Genomic DNA, 25,872 nt, shown 5'->3' on the forward strand with positions numbered 1-25,872 from the left:
TGGCTGATGCTTGTTAAGCTTGTGGAATTGCATCGTGCGTCGTGCATGCTTATATGATCGTATAACGTTCCCTCCTAAGCATACCTTAGTTTCGAGAAGAACTACTATTACTTGAGCTTATAAATTCAAGGCTTGCCGTGAGTTCAGTATATCGATGGTTCTAGACACTGAGGTAGTTGGCTCCGTAAATCCCCGCGGCAAGAAAGATGGGACGGCGCCCCTTCTACGGGCGGAAGAAGCAGCAGCGTGGTGCAAATTGGGGTCATGCCCCAGCTTCTTTCTTGCGTATACGTTGCACCGCCTCTCTACAACCTCGGCGCTGCCATATCCTCGAAGAACAGGCTAGCTTCAATGACAAATCAGACGCCGTTTAGGTGGAGAACGAGTGCCGATGGCGAAATATCAAGCGCCAGAAAAGCCACAAAAGGCGATGAATTGCTTACACCATCTAGTATATCTCGAATCTACCACTGAGAGCTGTTACTTGCACCATCATGTGCTAGATCTCGAACGTGCCTAACAAAGAATTGCGACCCAGGCTCAACATCCAAATACAAGGGAAGAACGAAGCTTACCGATTCTAGGCCCAGCTCTTCACGCGGCTCCAATAGTAGGGCTTATCGTTCTTCAAGCCGAACTCGCCCCAGTCATCCGTGAGGCGGTTGTAGCTCCAATAGCCCTTCCAGGCAAGCTTGTTGTTACGCGCACCCTTGCCCGCGTTGTTCAGCGCGAGAGCCATTCGGAATATGTACTTGGGCGTCACTCCCTCAGTCTCTACATGCAAAACACCTTCGGTCTCGGCTGGGGAAAGAGCCGAATCTAGAGAGGTCGACGGCTCATGCAAATTCCCGGTTGGTAAAACTTCAGCCACAGAGGCTGGCTCAGCGGGAGTAGAAGGCGACGATGATGAAGAAGAAGACGGCCAAAGCATCGGATCCACGGGGTGTTCTGGACCAGATAGACGCCATCGACCGGGTAATGCATCCTTCATTACTGACTGCGGAAGCGTGGAATGCGAGTGGGCCCCGTTCTTGTTGTACAGATATTCCTTGCTCAGATGTGGAACCACATCATGGGGCTCAGATACAGTCAGAAGGGAAATGCAAGTGCCGTCAGGATAGAAGCGAAGGTAACGATAATAGGTCACGATGAGTACCGGGACTCCCCAGGTTAAGGTGTTGCTCTGTTGTGCACCAGGTCTTGTGTAGTTCACAGTGCTGATGTAGCAACCGTTGTACCGAATGCGAGGCCTAGAGCGGAAAAGGCCACGGAAACTCGGATAAGGGTCCGGGACAAGAGGCAGCGTGTGTAAGGCCGATTCGATCAGTTTGGACCTTCGCACAGCTTCCTGTCTTTCATCCTCCTCCTCGGGGTCCGGTAGTCCTGTATAACTAGAGAGGAGACGGCCGCCTTCACCGTTGTCGCCCAATGGTTGACCGTCCAACCTGCAGGCCCATTTGTAATGCATGGCAGCAAACCCAATCTCATCTCCAAGAGCAACCCGGCGCCATACCCGATCTTCGGTCATGACGAGATATGCCATTCTCTTGCAGACCTGCGAGAGACGGGCAAACTCTGCAACATCGTCGACAGCGACGTACATCAAAATGTCGGCGAGCAGTTCCTCGGGAAGTTCGGCAATGGGGCATGGCGGCGGTGGCGAGAGGTCAGTAGGTGGCTCCTCTCCTAGGATAGATAAGGAGGCAAATGAGGAGACCAGATCAGTGATGTTTGATGAGAAGCCGGCTAGGGAGTGATGGGCAGTGCTGGGAACCGTGGCAGGCGCATTTGATGGGTTTGCGTTTGCAGGTTTCTGCTTGGGGAAAGAGGCAGCTGGAAAGTGCTTTTTCTTGTAGATGTCCTGAACCGTAGCATCCAACTGCGGAGCGCGTCAGCAGATATCAGTCTATGCGGCGGCTCCACAACGAACCTTGAACGCCTTCCGGTACAGATTCACGCTGTCGCCCAGTTTGCCTTGTGTCTCGCTCTTGACCGCTTCCTCGTAGTGGTCTAATGCTGATACAGGCGCATTGGAAGATTCTGGTGCCGGATCCGCTAGCTTCCTCCCGAATTGTTTCTCGCCCAAATCATGGTATGTGTGCGGCTCTGCGTCATCCTCCGTGTGGGCATCCTTGGGCCGGTCCGCGGGTAGCGGCACCTTGTTCCTTTGAGACGGATGCGGTCTACTCGAGGTCGCGTGTGCCGTGCGTTGCGTAGCGCCAGAAGATGGCTGGGTGTGACTAGCGCGCGCCGAGACCTCTGCTCGCCATTGGCGTCTGAACGTCTCGAGCTCCTCCTCGGTAGCGGTGGCGGGGTTCACGGGGAACTGAGTGGGATCCGACATGGTCGCGCAGGCTCGGGGCTGGTGGCACGGCTCTATTGTTAGTTGAGGTGGGAATAAGGGTGCTGAGGGTAGGGTCCGGGCGGAGTCATGAACACATGAGGTGTGGGGGGATGGGGCTGCTGCCTGATGAAGATGATGACGAGGGAGAGGCAATCGGCGTTAAGGATCGTAGGGCCGGCGCGGCCAGCCGCTATCAATCAACACGCACGTGGCGCTATGTGGCGTTTGCTTCTTTGGTCGCGATCTCCCATTTGGATCTTTTGCCGCGCCCAGCCGCGCAAAAAGATGTCATGGACATATCATTGACACTTACACCTCCGCTACCGCCGTCCTTAGTCTGCGCAGCCCAGTACTCTACCCTCCTCAGCATGCGACCTGCGTCCCGGTAGCACATCCAGCTACAGCTCCCATCGCATTCCAGCGACACCTGGAAGATCATCGCCGCCACCATGGCCGATACCGCAGGCGCAGCGGCCACCAGCGTCCGAGGTCAACCTCACGACAGATTATCGCCAAACCCCGACTCCCTGAATCTGCAAACCATGGCGAAGCCCCCTTCGAGCCAGGGAGACCCTCCCGACGACATCTCCGTGACCCAGAAGATGTTGTCGGCCGTCACGGGAAGCATCCTCACCTCGCTTTTAGGTACCTGCTTGTCTCCGCATTCGCCCCCTCTCCACCCTGCTAACACGCGGCACAGTCACCCCGCTCGATGTGGTCCGCGTCCGTCTCCAGTCGCAACACCATTCCACCCCTACCTCCACTGCCGCCGTCCGCCGGACCATACCTGCCCTCTCGACCCTCCAGCTCCACAATGCGCGCTTCACCAACATTCCTCCCAATCTCGGCATTACCGCCTGCTGCCGCGAAGTCTTCTGGGTTAATAACAATGCTGCATACTGCGTCGCCGGCCCCACCGCAATGCCTACCATCACCCCGACGAGCGCAGCTTCATGCGCCGTCGAAGAGACTCAACGCAAGGCCTTCACATCCACCTTCGACGGCCTCCGCAAGATTGCCCGCAATGAAGGTGTCCGTACCCTCTGGCGCGGGCTGTCACCCACCCTCGTCATGACTATTCCCGCCAATGTCATCTACTTCGCTGGCTACGATTGGCTGCGCACCTCCGGAGCATCGCCTGTGAAGAACAACTTCGGAGACACGACCGCCCCATTGGTTGCCGGAAGCACCGCTAGAGTTCTTGCCGCAATTGCTGTCTCCCCCATTGAGATGTTCCGGACTCGCATGCAAGCTACTCATTCGCCTTCGAGTGCTTCCGGCAGTCATTTCCGCGACACCTTCAAAGGCATGGGCGACTTGGTCCGCCAAGACGGATGGATAAGCCTGTGGCGTGGCCTTGGATTGACGCTGTGGCGCGATGTCCCATTCTCCGCTATTTACTGGTGGGGTTATGAGAGTGCGCGCAATGTCATCACGGATGAACGCGAGCGGATGCGTGGTCGGGGAATCGAAAGAAGTAGGGGTTCTGGTGCCGCTAGGACCAGGAGCCGGAGCCGGAGCAGGAGTGAGGAAGATCACACCGAGACTCTCGTCGACAGTTTCGTAGCCGGAGCCACGTCTGGAGCTATTGCCGCTTTCGTCACCACGCCTTTCGATGTTGGCAAAACCAGACAGCAGGTTGTCCGACATGGCGGCAGCAAGGGTTCGGCGGGCAGCGTCGTGTCCGCCATCAGACCGGAAGAGCAGTCGATACCGCGCTTCCTTTTGCACATATTCCGGGAGCAAGGCTTGTCAGGTCTTTTCCGTGGTTGGTCAGCTCGGTGCTTGAAGGTCGCACCGGCCTGTGCCATCATGATTTCTACATACGAGATGGGTAAGAAGATGGCTGGAACGGTGAACGAGAGAAGACACTGAGCCAGTAAGAAAAGAACTTAATCAACATGGTCGTTGCATGCCACCAAAGGGTATGCGGGGTTTTGGCGTTTTGATCCATCTCTCTTCTCAGAGGGACAGATGGGTTGTGCATTGGAAAGGCGTTCTTGATCCTGCGACAACCACGCTCACTCACGATTCTGTTGGTTGCCAGATGACAAAAAGCGCAGGATGGTCTATTCGTCCGTTTGAGCGATATCTCGAAAAGTTGGGCAGTTTGTTTGTTGAGACGAAGCGAGTCCAGCGTGTATTATCAATGTTCTCATATATTGTGTTGTGGTTTATAGAGTGTAGCAGTATGATGCAGCGCCTCACTACTCTTTGAGCAATCAATTGGAAGTGTAAACAGGAAGGTTTCTTCTCCGTCCTTGAATGTGGTGCCAGCCCCAGTAGTCCCCTGACTGCTCATTCGAATTCCCGGCAAGCCTGCCTTTCCTCCTTCCCCTAGCAACAACCACCCAAATTCACCTCTCCCCCTCCTCCATCCTCGCCGCCTCCCTCAATCTCGCCAATCTCCCCTCCCTCCACGGCTTATCCAACGCCTCCACCTTGCCCCCCAGACACGTCGCCGTCTTTGGCTCCAGCAACACCACCCCCCTCGCCACCACCGCATTCCGCAGCACCAGCTTGGCCCCTATGCCCATCCTCTCGACGTCCACCCCCGGCACCGCCGCCAGCTCGAACCCGTACACGCGCGTCCCCGCCGCGTCGACTAAGAGCAACTTGTGCGGCCCCACCCTCCCACCGCCCGCATCCGCCGCCGCCGTCGTCCTTGCAGTGCCCCCACCACCACCACCACCACCACCGTTCCCCGCGTCCCCGCCCTCGTCCCCATTCTCAGCAGCAACCAACCTCACCACCTCCCTCCCCTTGGTCCCCTCCCCGCGCGCCCGCGCCTCCAGCGCCTCCACCTGACTCCACCGGCTCCGCCCCACGTCCTCGACGTCGAGCACCTGCACGGCCACCGGCCCCGGGACGACGATCTCTTTCACCGCGGCGCCGCTGGTCGCGACGTTCGCGGGGAGGCGGTTGGACGCGGGCGAGTGCGCGAGCGGCGAGGGTTGGGTCGCGATGTCGGCCGCGAGCAGGCGGAAAAGGGCGGTCTGCCGGGCCGCGGCGAGAGGCGTGTTGGGGCGCAGGCTGGGCAGGACGGCGTGCTGGAGCCAGTGGGGCGAAGGGGGCAGGCCGCGCGCGGTGAGGTGGGTTGTTAGGTCGGCGGTGAGGGTTGGTGCGGTTGTTACTGTGGGAGTGGAGGTGGGGGTGGAGGTGGGCGGTGGTGGCATTGTTGTTGTTGTTCTTGTGGGGTGGGGATTGCGGGATGGGTTATGTGGTTGGTGGTTTTGTGGACTGTTCGTATTTTTTTTGCCTTTCTGGCTCGTTGGAGATAGTGGTTGAATTGGTTGGTTGGCCTTTTCAGCTTGGAGCGCGGAGGGTGGCGATTGGACGCGTCGGGATGCGTGGAGGAGAAGAAGGTTGCTGGTGCAAGTCGAGCTTCTGCATGGTTACGGATGTGAAGGGAAGAGGTAGATCGAAGCCTTGCCGTCGGAGCTTGAGGACTTAGCTGCTAGCTGCATGACTCGTGCAGCTGCCTCAGCCCTACAGCTGATCCCTGTCGCCGCAGCTGTCTCCCGCCCCCGGACTTCCGACGCGGGTACCTGTCTACCGATCGACCACCTCTCCCATTCCTCCTCCCTCACAACGCAAAACGCGCGCGAACGGCCCGGCCAGCCCTCACACCCGGCACCGACGACCTGACGAAATAACGAACCCCCGCTCCGCAATCGACCCACGAAACAATACAGACAACCAGCCACACGACGACGACACAAAAATGTCCACCATCGCCTCCCCCCGCCCCTCCAGTTCCATCCGCTCCCCGAGTTCCACGCGCACCTCGCTCGAAGTCCCCACATCCTCCTCGCTCGGCGCGCGCTCGTCGAGCAAGTCACGCAACGCCCGCAATCGCGACCGCTCCGCCCTGCGCGACTACTACAACCTCAAGTCTCCGGGTCCTACAAGCCACCCTGCCGAGGGCGCCACCGGTCTGGGAATCGACAGCGTCAAGGAGGAGGACTCAGTGGAGACGAGCGAGTTGGACCGCGAGGGGTTCGATGCGCAGGTTTTTGTGCAAAGGACGTTGGAGAGGGAGGGGTTAGAGGGGGTGTTGAGGGTGGAGAGCGGGTTGGTCGGTCGTGAGTTTTTGCTCTTACACCCGTCTTTGTCGCGTCTCTGGTACGTTGGACTAATTACGAGGGGCGAGTACAGAGATTAAGGGTTTGGATGGCGAGCGCAAGGCGCTGGTTTATGACAATTACTCCAAGCTGATCGCGGCGACGGATACGATCCGGAAGGTATGGGTTTTCCCTCCCGGGGTTTGCGTATATGGTTTGGATTCTGGTGAAAAGGGAGACTGATCGTTGGCAGATGAGGACGAACATGGATCCACTCACGCCTGCCACGTCGACCCTCTCCCCGGCCATCTCGCACATTGCCGAAACCGCGACCGCGCTGTCCGCCTCCATTGCCGAACACGCACTGCCTAAGTCGCGCAGCAGCTCGCCGGCGTCGGTCGATGGGAACGGGAAGAAGAAGGTGGACGAGAAGGAGAAGCAGCGGCAGACTGTGCGGTGGGTCTTGGATGCGCCGAGGAGGTTGAGGGCGAAGGTCGGCGCGGGGGAGGTGGGCGAAGCGGAGAAAGAGTGGGAGGAGATACGGGCGGTGCTGGGGAAGTGGAATGGTGTGCAAGGTGTAGAGGAGGTGAGGATGGCGTGTGAAGAGGCGATGGCGAGTAGGAGCGGGTCGGCGTCGGAGGAGGAAGAAGGCAAAAAGGAGTGAGAGGTGATGGGGAAGGCGCGGAAAGTTGAATTCAGGTCACTGTCGCCGCATATGCTCTCAGATTCTACCTTGGGGTTTGTATGAGCTACAGGGCAGAAGTTTCGAGCGTGCTGTGGGATGGACCGGGCGCACATGTTGCGCAACACCACGCGTTTGAAGTCATGGAGTGTGGATACATGAGCGAAACCAGGAAAACCTCTCCGGCTCCCTTCATTCATCGGGAATACCGCCAGTGTAGATGCCTGTCTCTGTCATTGTGTAGCATCTTTAGGAGAGGCAGGAAACGGTCGGATGGGGATTGGACAAAACAGTGTCGATGAACTCCAGAACAGACCATACATATAACCATAGACTATTAATAATTAAGTAAAGAGACTCTCGGTGCAGTCATCTGCATAAAAAAAAGACAGCCCGCTTTCCTTGAAAGCCACGCTATTCTCCACGAGGTGAGGCATTCATTGGTCGATGGAGCAAAAAAGCAAAAACTTGATCACCGCGTAAGAATACCGATGGGACAAGAACAGACACTATGAGGATCGCCTGTCTTTATGACCGGCCTCGAACCCGCGACCTCACCACGAGCTGCCCGGGCGCTCTGCATGGCGAACCACACAGGCACTTCCCGGGCGAGGTTACGGATTGAACTTGCTAATGGCTCATATATATTGTACCTTGGTACTTTGTGACATGTCACGTTTCTCCACTCTGGTCTTGTTCGTCGGTCACCTCAGTGGAAAGCTTCGTTGGAGTATGGCTCACATACGGTCCAGACGGGCTCTTCAACCAAGTCAAGTCCAGCATCCACCGCGCGCTTTCTAGAACTATCTACACCTCACGCACACTCGAAGCCTCCGCAGCCGGAGGTCCCTCAAAAGACGTCCCCAAAACCCCCCAAAAAAATTACAAGAAGAAGAAAAGCTCATGACGCTCACCCACCGACGACCAACCCCAACGTCAACCCCACCCCGACCGCCAACACCGCCGCCACGCCCACAAACGCCGTCCCGGGCCGCCCCACCGCCACCGTCTCCCCGTACACGACGTTCACCACGGCCGGCGCCACGATGCGCACCACGCTCTGCAGCAGCCCCAACCCCGCCATCAACTCGCCCACCCGCGAACCACCACCACCACCGCCACCACCTCCTCCGCCGCCGCTGCCGATGTTGGACACTGAAGACGACGGCGCCACGATCTTCGTCAGCGCCGCTTCCGATGTCGACAGGCCGACGGCCCCGAAGGCCGCGGCGGCGCCGCAGAGGGTGAAGAGGATGCCGTTGGGCGAGGCGGCGTAGCCGAGGTAGCCGAAGATGTCGAAGAGGAGGGCGGTGACGATGAGGGCGCGGTCGAGGGGGTCAAGCGTGGTGTCCTGGTGGGACGCTGACGGTGGTGGTGGGGTCATTGGGAGGGTCGCGTCGGGGTCGGGGCGGTGATGGTGTGGGGATGTGGGGGAGGGGAGGGCGTCGAGGTCGGCTGGGAAGGTGGAGGGGTCGAGAAGGGTTGGTGGGGTTGTTGTTGTTGTTGTTGTTGTGGATGGATGGCGAGGGGGGATGGCGTGGTGGTGGCGGCGCCGTTGGAAGAAGAAGATAAGGATGGGGATGCCGAGGGTGGAGACGGCGGCGCGGAAGCCATTGATGACGGACATGAACATGTTGTTCTCAACGTTGCCCCATTTGAAGACGACCTGGTCAAAGCTGTTAGTGGTGAAGGTTTATACTGTAACAGAGGGAAGATGATATACCTGTGGATAGAGGATCAGGACGTCCGCGGTGGCCATGGCGCCGACGTAGCAGACGAGGTTGATTGCGAGCAGCAGTACCACGTTACGCCGTAGTCGCCTGCTTCCCTGGTTCGCGCGAGGTACGAGTCTATCCAACCATCTTCCGGGATTGAGTTTGTTCAGTTTGACCAGGATGGCGTCTATGCCTCTGGCCGGCTTGGTCATCTGCTGCCATCGAGCCTGAGAGAATGCAGGGAAGACGTTTTTCAAGCTTCTTCGGGCTTGTGGCAGACTCTCAGCCACGAAAAGCATTAGGTACACAAGAGAGATGACGCGTGTGGCCTGTGATACTGTCAGCGAACAACCCGGCAAGCCGGTTCGATCAACCTACAAGACCCAGATAGAAGACAAGCAGCGGAGACGTCTGCTCACTCCCAGCCACAATCGCGCTCGATATCGCTGGGCCCACCGCAATCCCGATGAACATGGCTCCATGCATCCTGCCTTCATAAACACCAATCGGGTTAGCATATCGCACACAACCCCAGCTCCACCTTTTCAACGCACACACAACTCACCAACCTGCACATTCCTCTTCTCCTTATCCACGCAATCGCTGATATACGCACTCGCCATGGCCATGATCGTCGCAAAGCTCCCGCTCAGCCCATCCAGCGTATACGCCAGATACAGCCAGCGATAATCCGTGCCCGCCGGCGCCTTCGCCAGCGCCACCAACGCGACCTCCACCCCTGCCAGCACCGTCGCCGTGTACGCGACGACACGCACGCGCCCGACGCGGTCGCTCAGGACGTTCAGGAACGCCGCCATGCCCGCCGACAGCACGCCCGCGATCACGCTGCCGGCGGACTGCACCATGGCGGTCCGCGAGGACACGGCGTCGACCTGGCACTGCGGGTTGTAGCCGCCGATGACGACGGCGGGGGAAGAAGGGGTGGAGGGCAGTGTTTGCCGGCAGATTAGCGAGACGATCAGGTTGACCCGTGGCACGACGGCGATGCCGAAGGCGAGCGAGTTCATCAGGAAGAAGATGGTTAGCCAGATCACGCGCGGCTTCTTGGCCGGAGGTGCCGCGATGGCATGTCGCAGGGGGTCATGGTTGTCGTCACCGCCGTCGGAATGGCCGTCGGGCAGGAACGGTTCGTCGTCGCGGGCGTCGAGCCAGCCTAGCTCGACGTTGTCGCTGTCGGTGGACGGGCTGGTGGCCGTGGTGTTGTGAGGGTTGCTGTTGTCCTGGGTGGAATGGGCCCCGGTCACCGCCATGGTGGTACACAGCCGTATGTTCTGTTCTCCCGAGCTCTTTTGAATCCCTTTTCAATCGCGCCCGTGGACTTGTGCGTGACTGGTCCGGTTCTCTGACGGGATCATTACTATTTGGCGTCCGAGGGGATCCGGCGATTGGCTTGTTGTTCTTCCCTGAGATGTAAGGTTGCCGCTTAAAATCAGGCGCGCTGTGAGGCTTAAGTAAACGTTATCTGATCCGGCGCGAGTCAGAATCCACCGAGCGATCCGCAGCCCATGCCCGAAACGGCAAGCTGTTGACGTCGCTGCTTCCTGCCGTCGGGTGGTATCATTAGAGTTGTGGCAGTTTGATTTTATTTGCTGTAAAAAGCATTGGCAGAGAGCAAATTAATGGTATCCAAAGCATACATGGATCGATCAAGACCAAATCTCTGTAGCACTCGCCTGTAGAGTCTTAATCTGCATGCATGAAGAATAAAAATAGCCGGATAACTTGCTGATCCGAGAATTTATAGTGCCACCATAACGCATCCAATCAGCTGAAACTTGAAAGTCCATAAGAAATTGAATGCTAATTCTGTGCAAGCAATGTAGTCAAAAGGATCCTCTGCGAATACGAGGCATAAAACACCCCGAGGCTCCATTGCGAGGCGTTGATCATCAGACGAGACACCTTGGGGACCCATCATCAAAATTAGTAGAACTTTTGAAAGAATATGTCGCCTTTCAAAGCGCACTCAGATCTACCTCCGGCACCCTTGGCCTCACCCAAATCTTCTGGTTCATATCCGGCACAAATTCGCACTCCACCATACTCAACCTCTTCGGCTCATCACCCTCTGCGAACTTCCAATCAAACATCAACAGCAAATGCGCCATGATGATCTTGATCTCATTGCTCGCAAAGAACCGTCCAGGACTGCAGTACACCGACACCATCGGCATCCTTTCCGTAATAGTGACATGGTCTCGAGAAACACTCACCAAGATTGCTTCCCGTGACCGAATCCGAAGTGCTCGGGACTCGTGGTGACGAACTGCCACTTGGTGTCGTTGTCTCGTTCCCGCAGCTCGAGGAAGCGGCGGCCGTCGAAGGAGCCGGGGTGGTCGTAGTATTCCCCCGCGTCGTGCATGGGGAAGGTCGGGATGCCGACGAGGGCGCCCTTGGGCAGGCGGGTGCCATCGGAGAGCGTGACGGGGGTGGTGACCTCGCGGTTCATGAGGACTGCGTGAAGGGTGTCAGCAGAGAGAGAGAGAGAGAGAGAGAGAGAGAGAGGAGTCCATATACAGCCTCATCACGAACGAGGGCTGGGCGAGAGGGAACGAAAAGGAGGATCAAGAAGGGGTCCCTACGCGAGTTCATCGGATGCAGCCGCTGGCTCTCCTTCAAGCAGCTGTCCATAAGCTTCATCTTGTACAGCGCGGCCTTGCTCCAGCCGCCCTCTTCCCGCAACACCTCGACAACCTCCCTCCGCAGCAGCTCTACCCAACCCCCGCCCCCATTCCCGACGACGTCGTACACCAGCCCCAGCAGCGTGCCAGACGTCGTGTGGATCGACACGAAACTCATCAGCACCTGCGCGAGCGTGACGTTGAAGTCCTGCTTCCCCGCCGCATGCACCGCCATCCAGTCGAGGGCATCCGCCGGCCTCTGCTTTTCACTACCCTTCTCCCTATCCCTCCTTCTCGACTCCATCTCCGGCTCGATAATCCCCCTGGCCGTCGCTATCTGCTCCCGCAACACCGCAAACTCGGGCAAGAAGTGGTACACCACCGGCCGCAGGAAGCTCGGCCACTGCCGCATGCGCTGCAGGACGCGCATGGCGTTGATGGTGTAGGTGACGCTGATGTCGAGCCACACGTTGTTGTGGCAGAGCGGGGTACCGAGGAAGACCTTTGCGGAGAGGCGGGCGGCCATGAAGGGGGCGAGGGTGACGAGGGGGATGGGGGTCCAGTCGTCTTTGGAAGTAGGGATGAGGGTGTGGAGCATGGTGTGCGTTTCGGAGGCGAGGGCGGGGGTCATGGCGTCTGCGGGTGCAAGGCGTCAGTGTTCTGGAGGGAGGTGGTGTTGTCGAGTTCTTTGCGTGGGTTGTTGGAGGGGGGCGATTGAATCACTGACTGAGGGATTGGGTGAGGCTCTGCTTTATCACCGCCAGGATGATCTTGTGGGTTTCAAGCTCGCTGTGGAAGGTCTCCAGTCCGGGGTATTGGGGCATGAAAAGCTTTTGTCGAGTCTGTCAGTATTCAAGAGAAGAGGTCATTCGCCGAGTTTTGGCCATACCGTCTGGGCAGATTTGAGGAACGATAGACGGTCGTCATTGCGGATCTCGTTCATCATGCTTGGCGGTAAGACGATGACAGGACCATGGCTGGCGAAAATCTGGAAGGGACCTTTGTACTGTCGTTGAGTTAGCAAAACAGGAATATATGCTATTGGGAGTACGTGCCGCACCTTTTCCAGGCCTTGCTTCAGAATGGTGTTTGCGTTCATGACGTAGCGCATTTTTGCTTTCGTGTTGAGCCATTCCCCTTTCTCCTTTCCCACGACGGGGAAGCCGGCGTGTGGAAGTTCATCTCTTGCCCAAAACCAGAGTAGCGTAAGCAGTATGATAGAGGCACCTAGAGAGAACGCAAGAGGCGCTTCTCGGAAACTAGACAGAAGGTTTGACAGAAGGGTTGTAACGGCCATTGCGTGCGGGGATGGGAGAGGAGAAGGAAAGAAAGCAAGAGGATGGAAAGCAAAGTGTTTTCGATCGTCGAAGGCTACATAGTCTGCGGGGTCGATGCACATAAGCAGTCATTCGATCGGCTGCCAAGGGTCTACTGGTGGATCCTCGGTTCCACGCGACACAGACGGTGCGTATCGGAAAGCGGGCCGCAGTGGGTGGCTGCCGGGTTTCAGTCTGTAACAGGCCATCTTTGGCGGGAATACAAGTGTTCTGGCGCTACTGCTTGAAGAAGGATCATTGGCTGCCAAAGAGAGCTACAGGTACCAAGCAAGGCGATATATTTGGAAGACTTGACCTCCATTGTGTATCTAACCGTGCCAAGGCCGTGAGTAACGATAAAGTGTCCTTGAAAACGAGAGAGTAGATTTTTGGCATGCTGAGTGGTTTTCAGGCTTGCACGTGTAAAACTCCTGCAAGCACGCTTCTTCTGGAGGTCGGTTGAAAAGTGAATACCATGACAATGGAGTGTGATATGTTGAAACACGGGAGTACGCCGCACTAGAAATAGCCAGGTTGGGAAGAGATGGGGGCGGATAAGAGCGAGATAAGTCAGGTGGATTCGCGGGTGCGACGCGGCTACGTCATTCGAAACGCGTGTGGTTCGCGGCTTTGGGCGGAAAAATTCATGGGGCCGAGCCTCCTCGCCAGCTCTGCCTCTCCGCGTCACCTCAGTCCTTTCTCCAGTGCGCTCTGCTCCCAAGACGCGTCGATCCCGAGGCTCTGTTCGCGCCTAACGACTGCCGTCCCGCTGGCAGCTGTACCTCGGTTGTAGCTCGCCAGGAGTGGCCTTGTCACCGCTCCAGCAGCTGTCAAGGCCGCAATAAAGGTACCCAACAGGGCAACTGTCAGGTGAGGTCACCGCACGGACTCGACACCTCACGTCCACCCACGCTAATTATTCAGCCAACATCCAACATGAAGCTCCGCTCTGGCAGTCGCACTAACGGCCCCCCGGCGTCCAGCCTCGCTGGTCTCTACGACCTGCCGCCCGAGCTGCTCGATTGGGTCATCTCCTACGCCGACCAAGTCGATCTGCTCAACCTCTCCCTGGTCTGCAAGTCCATCAACAAGCTCGTCGCCGCCCACCTGTACTCCGAGTACATCAACACGAACTTGCAATATCGCCGTCACCTCTCCAACTTCCTCCTTATCGTCTCCAAACATGCCAATCTCGCCCACCATGTGCGCCGTGTCGAGCTTGGTGTCTGGAACACCAAGCTCGTCTATCTCCATCCCGGCTTCCGCAAAGACGTTCCTAAGCTCCCCGATGACATGTTCGACTCCTTCGTCGCCGCTGCAAAGCAGTCCGGCCTCGTCCACCAGGACCAGGACTGCGAGCACCTCCGGCCGATCAAGAAGAACAACGAGCTCTGGTGTGAATACGGTTCGACCTACGACTCGGACGGCTTCGACTCCGACGACCTCGATGAAGTCGACAGCGACCTCTCCGAATCCGTGAGCTCCACCCCTTCGCGTCGCCCAAAGCCTCACGACGATGTTGAATTCCTGCGCTGCCTCAAGCACGGGCTCGAGGACCCTCAGGTTATCCTGCTGCTCTCAAAGCTGCCCCGCCTGCAGGAGCTGTCATTGCGCGGTCCCCACATGAGTCAAGGCCTCTCCTGGGACAAGCTCTGCGCGAACTCCCTCAGGTCCCTCACCAAGCTCAAACTCGCCGGCAATAGCAGTGACTCGACCTGGGACATCGCCGAGCTCAACACGGTCATTCAATTACCTTCGTTGCGGGAGCTGCACGGCTACATGGCGACAAGCGATGAATGGGACGACGTGATCAAGAAGTCCCTGCAGGTCGAGCCCAAGTCCCTCTCGCTCACCCACATCTACCTCGAACGCTGCGCGCTGGGGCCCAAGACGATCAAAAACCTGGTCCAAGGCTGCAAGGCGCTCGAAGCCTTCTCCTACGTCGCCGGCGGCCGATACGTCGGCTACGAGCAGTTCCGGGCCAAGGAAGCCAAAGAGCACCTGCTCCGGCACAAAACCACTCTAAAGTACCTGGCCCTGGACCTCTCGCACTGGGACTTCCCGCGCAACTTCACGAGCTTCAGGTCCATGGCCGACTTCACGAGCCTCGAGAAGGTCGTCATGGACTACGGCACCCTGCGCTGGAAGCCGACGCATTTCCTGGCGGCGCCCGCGACCATGATGGAGGAGGATAACCACTCGGACGGAGAAGACGTCGACAACGGCAACATCCACGTCGCGAACACGCAACCGCCGCTGCCAGACCTGCTCCCGGCCTCGCTCAAGGAGCTCGTCATCTTCCAGGCGCCGCCCGTCATCGTCGAGAACCTCGTCGCCTTCGAGACGTCACGGACGGACCAGCACCCGCACCTTAGGAGCGTTAAGATCCACGCGTCGAAGCGCAAGGTCGCGCGGCTGGACGACCACAAACGGCTGCCGGACCTGTTCCGGGAACGGGGCATCGAGTACGCGGAGCCGCCGGTCGACATGACGTTCCCGATCCCGCAGATGCACGACTGGATCATGGACGCCCGCACGCGGCGCATGACGCGGTGGGACCCGCAGGCGGGCAAGTACCAGAGCTTCGCGACGCGGCCGGGCTACCGCCGCTTCTGCGAGCAGGTCCTGCGCGAGGACCCGACGGCGAGCGGGGGTCCGCTGGACACGGCGACGGACTTCGTCAACGGCGTCGAGGACGATCTGATAAGCTATCTGGACGAGCAGTACGAGGATGAGCTGGAAGGAGAGGCGTCGGTGTTCCACGGGCACGGGTTCGCGCCGGAGTCGTTGGAGGCGTTTGAGATGATAATGGGGTATGATCCTCCGATGCCGGGGCTGCCGTTTGCGGATGAGGATGTCGATGCGCTGGACGGCGGCGATGTCGATTTCGACGACGAGGTCGAGTCTGAAGGGAGCTATGGGAGCTTGACAAGTGAGGAAATAGATCACGATGATGATTTGGAGGATGATTTTGACGAGGATGGGTTAGACTCGGAGCTCGACTATTCGGATGGGGATTCTCTGGAGGGCCGCCGGAATGAGTCGATGGCGTACTATGAGTGGGATTGTTTTTACTAGCTGTGGGCTTGTGCCTGTGCCGGTGGTCTGTCTGGATTTGTTTTTTCGGGGAGGTTGTTGTCTTTTGCTGTCATCTCAAGGCGCACTATTTCCAAAGGGGGAAACCGGTTAATCAAAAGGGCGATACCAAAAATGAATGCTTTCTCAATTTCCGTGAGCTGGTCCACTTTGTCGTAAAAGTACATTGTTCTTATAGTTTCTTCCAAACCGGACATCAGAAGTAGCAGGGTTGAGAAGCTGAATTGTGGAGCAGAAGTTGAGATGTATCAGAATGCTTATAATGTTACAATGCCCCCGTTGGTATGTGTCGCTGTTATATGCAAGTGCAAAGTCCCATTCTGCCAATGTCATCAGCCATCATGAGAGCGACAAGAGGGTTTTGAGCTTACAGTTGCCCTTCATATGCTCGGCGTCATTTTCTCTGCTGGATTCACGAGCCTCATCGACCATCTTGTCAATGCCACGCTCCTGGAGGGCTCTCTGCCAAAGGTGAGAATGAGAAAACGGAAGTATAGGAGTCATCATACACTTATGCATTGCTTATATTGCCTGAAAAGAGGCTCACACTCATCGGTAGTGGCATTGCCGCGAAGAAACTCTTTCGGTGGGTCAGCGGTGGCGGGCAGATCAGCGTGCAGGGAAGCTCACTTTCGCTGTACCATTTCAGGAAACAGGTGTCATACCGCCTACCGCGGGTCAGTATATCGCAGCCGAGTAGAGCGCAAAAGATACATACTCCTTGATCTCGTTGCATTCCGGTGCGAGTGATGCGGACATGTTGAGTGTTGTGGCGATGGGAAGGGCAAAGCAGTCGTCGTCCGCGTTGGAAGGCAGCCGCCCCCCGGCAGGAACAAGATCTAATCTAATCGCATCAGCCCAACCTTATCGATACCGCGCGCGCCTGCCCCAAGAATTCTCTCCAACAAAGATTGGCCGCGCCGCGACATCACCTCCGACGCGACGACTCGACCGACCGCGCCCTTTTTCGCCCCGCCTCAGCCCTGCAATGCGCAATCCCTCGAGCAGCTGAGCACCTCCGAAAAAACCAATCCAGTCTCCCGCGCGCGCACGCCTTCCTACACCATGGACGACTTCCAAGAATTCCAAAAGAGCGTCCAGAGCGCCCTCGTGCAGACGACGCGCAGCACGACGGCCCTTTGCGCCGAAGACCTGGGCTTCCACCGCTCCCTGGAGCCCAAGCTGGGCGCCGCGCTGGACCGGCAGAACTCGCGACTGCTGTCGCTGGCGGAGCGCCTGCTGGGCTCCGCGGCCGCGGGCTCCGAGGTCGCGGGCCCCAAGCTCGAGGACGCGGATGCCGTCGATGCCGGCTGGAGGGGGGTCGTGGATGTCGTCGATAGCCTGCTGGAGCGCGCCGATACGAGCTTGGATGAGTTTACGGGAATTGTGAAGCGCTTGTCGCCGAGCAGTGAACAGGTATGTTGGAGAGAGAGAGAGAGAGAGAGAGAATGTGTGTGTGTGTTGGAGGGCTTTTTTGCTGATGGATGCGGATAGTCGCCGGCGCCTGCGCCGAAGCCGAGAGGTGGGAAGAACTTTAGGAATCAGGACTTGCCGAAGCCCCAGGCCTTGTTTGAGAACGTCCCGACGAACGACGCGACGAACCCTTGGAAGCCTTTGATTGATTCGAAGCCGAATGCCATCGTGCCCTTTGAGGAGAGCTTCGGAACATACACCGATGAAGATGGCGCTGAGCAGTAAGTGGAGAGCTTGCTCAATTGGGAGCTCTTGCTAATCAGTCATGCAGCTACCAGCACCCCTACCAGAAGGAGATCGAAGATTACCAGTACCCCTCCTCGGTCTACACCAAGGCCGATCCGATCCCCTACCAGCCGTTCGAGAATACCACCGCTACCTTGGTCGATACCCCGGAAGCTTTGGATGAGATGCTCGCTGAGCTCAAGAGTGCGAAGGAGATTGCAATCGATCTAGAGCACCACGATACCCGCACCTACATTGGTATAGTTTCTTTGATGCAAATCAGCACTCGCAACAAGGATTGGATCGTCGACACTTTGAAGCCTTGGCGGAGGAGGTTGCAGTGCCTCAACGAGGTTTTCGCCGACCCCAACATCGTGAAGGTTTTGCATGGCGCGTATATGGATGCTATCTGGCTGCAGCGCGATCTTGGACTTTACCTTGTTGGCCTGTTTGACACTCACCATGCTGCGCGGGCATTAGGGTACGCTGGAGGCAGCCTTGCATTCCTTTTGCAGAAGTTTATCAACTTCAACGCGCAGAAGCAGTATCAGACGGCCGATTGGCGTATTCGGTAAGCATCATTGCATCACACATTCTAACTTTGTTACTGACAATCGCAGACCGCTCCCCCAGGAGCTGTTTGACTACGCCCGGTCCGACACTCACTTCCTTCTCTACATCTACGACAACATGCGCAACGAACTGGTTGAAAAGTCCCAATTCGACGACCCCGAACAAGACCGCATCCTTCGCGTCCTCGACAAGTCCAAAGAGACCGCGCTCCAAACTTACGAAAACCCTATCTACGACGCCAAGCACGGCCACGGCCCCAATGGCTGGTACAAAGCCCTCTGGCGCAACCCCAACGCATTCAACAAAGAGCAGTTCTCCGTCTTCAAAGCCGTCCACCAATGGCGCGATACCGTCGCCCGCCAGGAAGATGAAAGTACGCACTACGTCATGGCCAACCACGCCCTTTTCAGCGTCGCCCGCTCCATGCCGACGGACAAGGCGGCCTTGTTCACCGTCGCCCAGCCCATCTCCCCGATCGTCCGCCTGCGCGCCGACGAGCTGGTCGGCACCATCACGCGCGCCAAGGAGGCCGGCGCCGATGGGCCCGAAATGTGGGAGGTCTTCGCCAAGGAGAAGACAGCGCTGCCGACGACGGCGCAAACCATTCCTACAACTTCTGTCGCCCTCTCCACCACGGCCGCCAAGCCCGTCGTCAGTGACGCGGCGCTCGTCCGCGCCGACAGCTCGTCTTTCTGGGGCAATGCTTTCCCAAGCAGTTTGTGGCAGAACGCACAGCAGCAACAACAGAATGGCGGCGTGGCTTCTTCGACGGCGACCGAGAGCATTCGCCTCGCCGTCCCGCTGCCGCCGCTCACGGCAGAGATTTTCGCCGATCCCGCGGATGCTGCTGCGGCGAATGCGGTGAAGAAGGAGGCGGAGGAAGAAGAGAAGCGGAACAACCCCGCTTCCCGCGCCGAACACGCGTTCGTCAGGGCGGAGGATAGGCCAGCGAAGAAGGCAGGCGACGACGGGGTTTTCGTCATCAAGGCGCTCGGTGGCGCGGGTAGGAAGAGGAAGCTTGCGGATGTTTCTGCGGAGCAGGCGGAGGAGGCCGAGGCCGAGGCTGAGGCTGAAGGTGCCGACGACGACATGCAGATGCAAGAAGACGTCGTCGCGCTGCCGCTCGATCCGAAGGACGAGAAGCGGGCCGCGAAGAAGGCGAAGAAGGCGGCGAAGAAGGCGAAGAAGGAACAACAGAAGAAGAAGAGCGACAACAACAACAACAGTGCGGAGGATCAGGAGGATCAGGAGGATGAAGAGCAGGAAGTAGAAGGAGAAGGAGAACAGCCCTTCGATTACGCGTCGGCGCCGTCGGTCTTGAACCCCCCGTCGGCCGCCGAACGCAGGAAGCAGGAGAAGAAGAAGGGGAAGAAGGGCAAGAAGGAGTTCAACCCGTATGCGCGCGCGGCGGATGCGCCGAAGGGGCTGGGGAGAGTGCAGAAGGAGAGGGCGGGGAGGACGGCGACGTTTAAGGAGTAGGAGGGGCAGTAATTGGGGTTGGCTGATGGGAGTTGGGGAAGAGATCATGGGGTGTGGGTTGTGTGGTTGGGTTTGTAGAACTACTTTTGCATTGGCGATGGCGTTTCCGGGTGGGACAGGATGGACAGAAAAGTGTGTAGGCTTTAACTAGAAGAAGACATTCATGCGGCTACTTTTTGCTGCGAAAGCGTCCCGCTGGGCTTATGGTTCGATTAACTATGTGCGTGACACTTGAGGTGAGTGGTCTTCGATCGGGTGCGGCATTTCCTTTTGCATCATCATCATCATCATCCACTTACAAAATGGTGTCGAATATGAACCAGAGGCGTCAAAGACGGGCTCAAGTGTGCTTCAAAGTCATCTGTGTCGCTCTCATCCTGGCTGAGTAGTAAGGTTTGCGACAAGGCTGTGGTCGCTGCGGGTGACGCAATTGTTTTATTTTCAAGCACGAAAGGTCTCCCGGGTTGGGAAATCACCCGCCTCTACCTTGCCGTGTGATGGCACACAAGCACCTCCCGTTATATATGCACCTTCGCCTCCATGTGTAGTGCAGCAGATGGTAAGCGGCCCGGGTAAGTATTGCCTGGCTTGGCTTGCAAATTCACAAGCAAGTGGTTCTTGGCATCGTGCCGCTTCAGCTTCAAACCCTCTCGGTGCCGACTACGTACGGCTCATGCGTTGAAGGGCCCAATTGTTGGTAGGCCGTCAAGAAAAAGACTGACCTGGCAAATACGACAAACAGTGAGAAGATATCTGATGGGCGATGTCCATGGTAATATTGGGCAGAAAGTGACGAGAACGGAGAAATACGCTTCAAACCTTCAATCTTTATTGCATTTACCAGTTTTCCTCGTAAGATACAGAGGCGACTAGATGTCAGTTTCTTTTCTATCTTGGCTCAATTAAAAGGTGTCATCAACTCAAACTGTCATGTTTGTTCAGCCTTGTTCCCCGAACCGACCCCAGTCGCTCAGTCGCCAAGACCATTGCATAGTATCACGCGACCCAACCGTGCCCGCAACACGTTTTCGAGAGGAAGCCTGCCGCTCATTGGAACGCTGTGTTGGCCATGAAGTCATGGCTGCCTGGTTTATCCTTAAATGGGCAATGGCTGTTTGCCTCGTTCCTCGTAGAGCTTACTCAGTACAGCCACGCAGCTAATCGATAGGATCCGGAGCGCGGAGGGCTCAGCCTGATGGCCCCCACCTCCGCCTCGCCAGAGAGTACAATGCTGTGAAACCATGCTCTGAGTGGAGAAAAGCAAGTGAGTCATATTCATTGGTCGGTATATGCGCTCCCAAGGCTCTACAGCGAAAACTCAAGTTGGGTGGCGTTAGCCAAGCCACTATACAACCAAAAATGACCTCTTCTGCATCTTGGTTTACCGCAAGGCGTCAGCGAACAGCTATCAGGAGCATTACAAATCACCCTGCTCCGAAAGTCTGGGAAATTTTCACCGAGCGGCTCCCCTTTATCCTTGTCGTACGTCTATATGAAACTGCCTCACCCCGCGGACTCTACGTGTGTCCCTCTTCAGCCTCATCCTTAGCCTCATAACACCGGTCCCCTGGTATATCCTTTTCAGACTTACGAGAGTCTAAATCCTGCGCCGTCAGAGAGTATGAAGATACCCAAGAAAATCGTTGTGTGCGTTGACGGCACGTGGTACAATGCCGACGGCCAAGAAGGTTAGCGATCACAACTGTTGTGAGGCCAGATATTTAATCGTTATCCTGCACAGGAAAAGGCCAAGGGAATAATAGCAACGTCTTTCGCATCTTTGCTTCCATCAAACAAGGGGTATTTGAGCACGAAGGCGAGAAGATTGAACAGGTATCAGAGTCGCATGCTTGAGTCTTTAATCGCTTTTGGCTCATCGAAATTGAAGGTCGCGAAATACTTCCACGGAATAGGCGTCAAGAGAAAGTTGCTAGACAAATTCAACGACGGAATCTCGGGAGAAGGTTGCAAGGATCTCATCAAAGAGGTCTATCAGGTAGTCGGACCAGCGAACACTACGGTTGGGGCCAGTTCTAAATACCTTCACAGTATATCTGCAAACAACTTCAAACACCAAAGGACGAAGTGTGGCTGTACGGATTTAGCCGCGGAGCCTGTATGTAAATCAAGGAAATCGGTTTCGTCTCCGCACGCTCACTTACCTTCCCTCAGACATTATCCGCGCTGTAGCGGGCCTCCTCCATCATGTCTCTGCACTTGCAAATACGCCTTCACCTGAGTTCAATGATGACTATCGGGAGGCATTGGAGTGCATGACCAGCAAGCAGAAAAAGGATATCGGATCCCGGGGAGAAGTATTTCACCCCCATCCCTCTTAATCAACCGCGAGGTTTCTGACTTTCTCTACAGCTGTATCACCTGCTGTAATGGCTCCTTATTAAATCACCCATAAAGTTTACACTAACACGGAGCTTGCAGTTCGACAAAAACCCGACTTTCGCCAGTCATTCAGTTTGTCGGAGCCTTGGACACTGTGAAGAAGGCCACTGATCCCTTCAAACATGACCTCTCCTTCAACGACTCGATCAAGCATGTCAGGCATGCCGTGGCCTTCAATGAGGACCGCCGCCACTTCTTGCCCGAGCTGTTTGACACCGACGCAATGACGTTTGCGGATGGGCGATCTCTGGTACAAGCTTGGTTTGTCGGAGCGCATGCGGACATTGGAGGCGGTGCCAGTGACGACGGCCTGTCGTTGTACCCGCTGCAATGGATGTTCCTCGAGAGCAGGGCATGCGGGCTTGTTCTGGAACACAAACCCGAAAGGAGGGTCCTTCAAAATCTGATCGACAACCCGCTGACGCTGACGTTTCCTGACGAAACTACGGTGAAAGAGAATTCGGAAAGCTCGGTCTGGGGCTTCAGATACAGCAACGGGATGGAAGTCAGCATGCACGATCTACGAACCTCTCACAATCATGGCAACCTCCAAAAGTGGCCTCGCAAGAAGCTGGAGAAGCGGTCCGTCGTGAGGACGTCAACTCACATGGTCCGAATAAACCCGGGCATAAGAACAACGCTTGTTTCTAGTGGAGACAGGCGTCCTTTCGCGAATGGGAATTTGCGAGGTTACCGTCCGAGAGGTACGGCAATTCTTAGCCGACTGACTGTATGTGAACACTGAACGAACCTCCCAGATCCGAATGGAACAATCATACACCCCTCTGTGTACTTCATCATGGAGACATACCCACGACTTGGAATCCAAAAAGCCCTCAAAGACGTGCAAGAGCACCTCCAGAAATTTCGGACGTCCTGTCTGATATCCACCGGCTCGGACCCGTGGATCAAAACCAGAGAGTTTGAGATGAAAATGCCGAGCTGCCGCATTCTAATCTGCGGAAATGCAGGGGTAGGCAAGTCGACCTTGCTCAACCGTGTATTTGGCATACCGATGGTTAGTACGCATGTCGATTGTTTGTCTCGTCGCTGACCCCCGTTTCAAGTCCGAGGAAAACGAAGGCACGAGAGGAAAGCACAACATCGACGAGGGCTTCGAGAGCGACCAGCACCCCGGCATCATCATCCACGACTCCGAGGGGTTCCAGTCTGGAAACAGAAAGGAGGTGGCGGCGTTTGAAGCGTCCGTGAAAAAAAGATGTCCCACCGCGGATCCTCCCGACGAGAGGTTCCACGCTGTTTGGTACGAACGAACCTCAGAAAAATGGGATGCGAACGCTTGGGACCGAGGCTGACAGAACACAGGATATGCGTTGAGGCGGACACCCCACGGCCGGTGCAGACGGCAATGGAAAACGTCATCGGTATCATCTCCAAGCACGCCTCAACCCTCCCCGTTTTCATCGTCGCGACGAAGAAAGACAGGTTCTTGACGTTGCAAGACGGCATCGAAAGCAAAGACATCAACGCCCTCGAAGCAGCCGAAGACGTAGATCCAAACATCCGAGCGAAAGTGGCCACAATCCTGCAAGACCGCCAGGAATTCTTCAAAGCTGCTTTCCGCAAAGAATGCCGAGACTTCAGGGAGGACCGCACGGCGTTCACATTCGTCTCCAAAAGTAAGCCCTTTTGGTATAGAGAGAGGATGAGGCCTGCGACGAGTCCGGCAAGTCACTGACGAGCGTCCCCCCCAGATGATCACCAGTCGGTTCAAGCACTCGTGCGCTGCACCATCGACGAAATAGCCGACGACAGCATCTACAAGCGATTAGTAGCGGCGCAAGTGTGCGACGTCCAGCCCAAGATCGACTCGGCCATCGACGACACGGTACGTCTGCTCGGCCACGCGGTGCGCTCCACGGCGAGCCCGATCCCGTTCACGACGGGGGTGGTTGTGCCGACCGTGTCGCGCATCCTCTGCGACAAGATCATCCGCTGCTTCGGGTTCCCCAAGATCTCGGCCGAGTACGTCGACGGCATCATGAACAAGGTCGTGTGGTCGAACCTGGCCCGGTTCATGCTGCAGACCCTGTCGCAGGACGTGGTGCGCTTCACGGGCATCGCCGTGCTCAACTCCGCCGCCGTCTTCGGCGCGCCCTCGCTGGTCCCCGGCCTGCCGCTGCTGGACACGCCTCCCGCCGCCCGCATGATCGTCAAGTGCGCGTGCGACCTGATCCTGATCCTCCAGTGCGCTTTCCAGTCTGGCAACAAGTTCATTACGAATGAAGATATCCACAGCGCCACGATCGAGTACAAAGCCAAGCGTCGATCGGGATTGGGAGGTGCTCATGAGTCGATTCGCGAGGTTGTCCACGAGGAGATTAACAAGCTCATTCCTCTACGGCTTTCCAGACAGGGGGCGCAGATTCTGTCGGGCAGCAACAAACTTCGTATACGCGCGACTATGGAGGAGATAATCAGGGATAATGCTTTCAGGAAGGAGGATTCTGGGCGATCTCAGACGGACTCTGTCGAGAGTTCAAGTGTCCTCAGTTCGCCGAGGTCCTCTTCGGAGCCGGAGGAGATACATGCTTTGTTTGACAGCAAACAGGTTGACGTAACTGCAACGGGATGATTTTGTGGAGCTAATGTGTTTGGTGAACATGAATTAAGCTACCAGGTCTCGTTCAATTATGCATGTACTTTCTCCGCTTTTATACAATTTCCATTCAATTTCAGGATAACGGCGCTTCTCTACACGCTCAAAGATTCTCTTGTTTTGTGGAGCTGGGTGGTGTAAACATAAAGGAACTAACTTGACTTCCCCCAAACATGCATCTGGCAAAAAACACCCATGTCTACCAACGAGTGGAGGTAGAGCTTATCTTCAAATACAGCCATGGAGTAAAGAAGAAGACGTTACGTCACTCCGATGTGGGCCTTCACTCCAAACATCCTCTTAAAAGTAGCTTGTAGGGCTACGTCGGGTATTTGCGGCGTGTTCGGGCTACGATTGGCTGCCGGCCATCCCCTGGCTTTAGCCATGACCACGAAGATTTACGACGAGCCCGCTCTGCTTCGGAGACTGGGCCTTGGTCCTTAAAAGTGGGCGACAGAGCTAAGATTGCTGTTCGGCGAGAGTTTCATTGTTAAGTCAGAGCTCTGCTGTAGAAATGCATGCCAAGGGACACAGACCGGCAGACGCAACAGAAGGACGTATCAACGAGAGGAATAGGACAAGAAACATTCAAAAATATGCGTGTTATCTGTGTGGCTATGAGATAGGACTATATGGACGGGTTACTAAGCTGAAAACTGATAGCACTCTCATAACGCCGTGCAAACAAGCGAAACACAAAAGCTCATAGCAGCAATGACATAGGTATCCATACGCCTAACTCAGTCAAAAAGCTTGGAAGAAAGATTGTCCGATTACCGTCCGAGCAATTAAGTTTCGGGCACGGGGAGCAGGCTTGGTGAGTAGTGATTTCGTTGCTCGAGACGACGCCCCCTTCGTGATGTATGGTGTTGATGAAAGCGTGTAGTCCTGGACGGTCGGTCCTTTGCGAGCAATGTGGTTAAGATCATCATGTCGCACTTGCCGTTGATGTTTGATTGAAAGTTTGAGGAGGGGTGTGCACTGGAGAGGGTGAGTTTGGTTGAGTCTGAGTTTGTCCCAGATTTGGAACAGCGGTTTGGGCGAGGCCGAGGGTGTCGGAGGTGAACTTGGGGACGCTTTGATTGCGGACGGAGGGGTGGAGGGGTGGTGTTTAGTGGGAGCGGGAAATACTTGTCGAGGTCGTACGTCTCACGACCGAGTCCACGGTCCTTTAGCCATCCTTCAGGTAGTGTGTTGGCACAACACTCGGAACAATCTGTTTTTAACCCTAACCTGAACTACT

The 25,872-nt window shown here is 56.5% G+C and overlaps 7 protein-coding genes across 7 annotated transcripts; 4 read left to right on the forward strand and 3 right to left on the reverse strand.

The window, feature by feature from the left end:
* Nucleotides 1–580: 580 nt before the first annotated feature.
* SLS55_004394 (uncharacterized protein) lies at nt 581–2,344 on the reverse strand (the record flags this gene model as incomplete). Its single annotated transcript, XM_066775852.1, has 2 exons — nt 581–1,879; nt 1,931–2,344. 2 exons carry the CDS (start codon nt 2,342–2,344, stop codon nt 581–583), a joined length of 1,713 nt encoding a protein of 570 aa, XP_066633733.1.
* A 542-nt stretch (nt 2,345–2,886) lies between these two features.
* On the forward strand, nt 2,887–4,219 carry MTM1 (Carrier protein, mitochondrial; the record flags this gene model as incomplete). Its single annotated transcript, XM_066775853.1, has 2 exons — nt 2,887–2,989; nt 3,045–4,219. The coding sequence occupies 2 exons, from the start codon at nt 2,887–2,889 to the stop codon at nt 4,217–4,219; spliced, it is 1,278 nt and encodes a 425-aa protein (XP_066633734.1).
* A 5,131-nt stretch (nt 4,220–9,350) lies between these two features.
* SLS55_004396 (uncharacterized protein) lies at nt 9,351–10,076 on the reverse strand (the record flags this gene model as incomplete). Its single annotated transcript, XM_066775854.1, has 2 exons — nt 9,351–10,046; nt 10,071–10,076. 2 exons carry the CDS (start codon nt 10,074–10,076, stop codon nt 9,351–9,353), a joined length of 702 nt encoding a protein of 233 aa, XP_066633735.1.
* Nucleotides 10,077–10,781: 705 nt separating this feature from the next.
* On the reverse strand, nt 10,782–12,744 carry SLS55_004397 (uncharacterized protein; the record flags this gene model as incomplete). The annotated part of the gene is made up of 6 exons (XM_066775855.1): nt 10,782–10,974; nt 11,040–11,280; nt 11,409–12,083; nt 12,175–12,277; nt 12,337–12,453; nt 12,508–12,744. The coding sequence occupies 6 exons, from the start codon at nt 12,742–12,744 to the stop codon at nt 10,782–10,784; spliced, it is 1,566 nt and encodes a 521-aa protein (XP_066633736.1).
* A 955-nt stretch (nt 12,745–13,699) lies between these two features.
* On the forward strand, nt 13,700–15,841 carry SLS55_004398 (uncharacterized protein; the record flags this gene model as incomplete). The annotated part of the gene is made up of 1 exon (XM_066775856.1): nt 13,700–15,841. The coding sequence occupies one exon, from the start codon at nt 13,700–13,702 to the stop codon at nt 15,839–15,841; it is 2,142 nt and encodes a 713-aa protein (XP_066633737.1).
* A 1,083-nt stretch (nt 15,842–16,924) lies between these two features.
* RRP6 (exosome nuclease subunit) lies at nt 16,925–19,609 on the forward strand (the record flags this gene model as incomplete). Its single annotated transcript, XM_066775857.1, has 4 exons — nt 16,925–17,275; nt 17,354–17,553; nt 17,604–18,128; nt 18,178–19,609. The coding sequence occupies 4 exons, from the start codon at nt 16,925–16,927 to the stop codon at nt 19,607–19,609; spliced, it is 2,508 nt and encodes an 835-aa protein (XP_066633738.1).
* A 1,846-nt stretch (nt 19,610–21,455) lies between these two features.
* On the forward strand, nt 21,456–24,605 carry SLS55_004400 (uncharacterized protein; the record flags this gene model as incomplete). Its single annotated transcript, XM_066775858.1, has 6 exons — nt 21,456–21,657; nt 22,075–22,713; nt 22,981–23,027; nt 23,077–23,273; nt 23,336–23,649; nt 23,725–24,605. 6 exons carry the CDS (start codon nt 21,456–21,458, stop codon nt 24,603–24,605), a joined length of 2,280 nt encoding a protein of 759 aa, XP_066633739.1.
* Between the last annotated feature and the right edge of the window lie 1,267 nt (nt 24,606–25,872).

This window comes from Diplodia seriata (genome assembly GCF_021436955.1).
Source record: "Diplodia seriata strain FDS-637 chromosome Unknown scaffold_4, whole genome shotgun sequence".
NCBI lineage: Eukaryota > Fungi > Ascomycota > Dothideomycetes > Botryosphaeriales > Botryosphaeriaceae > Diplodia > Diplodia seriata.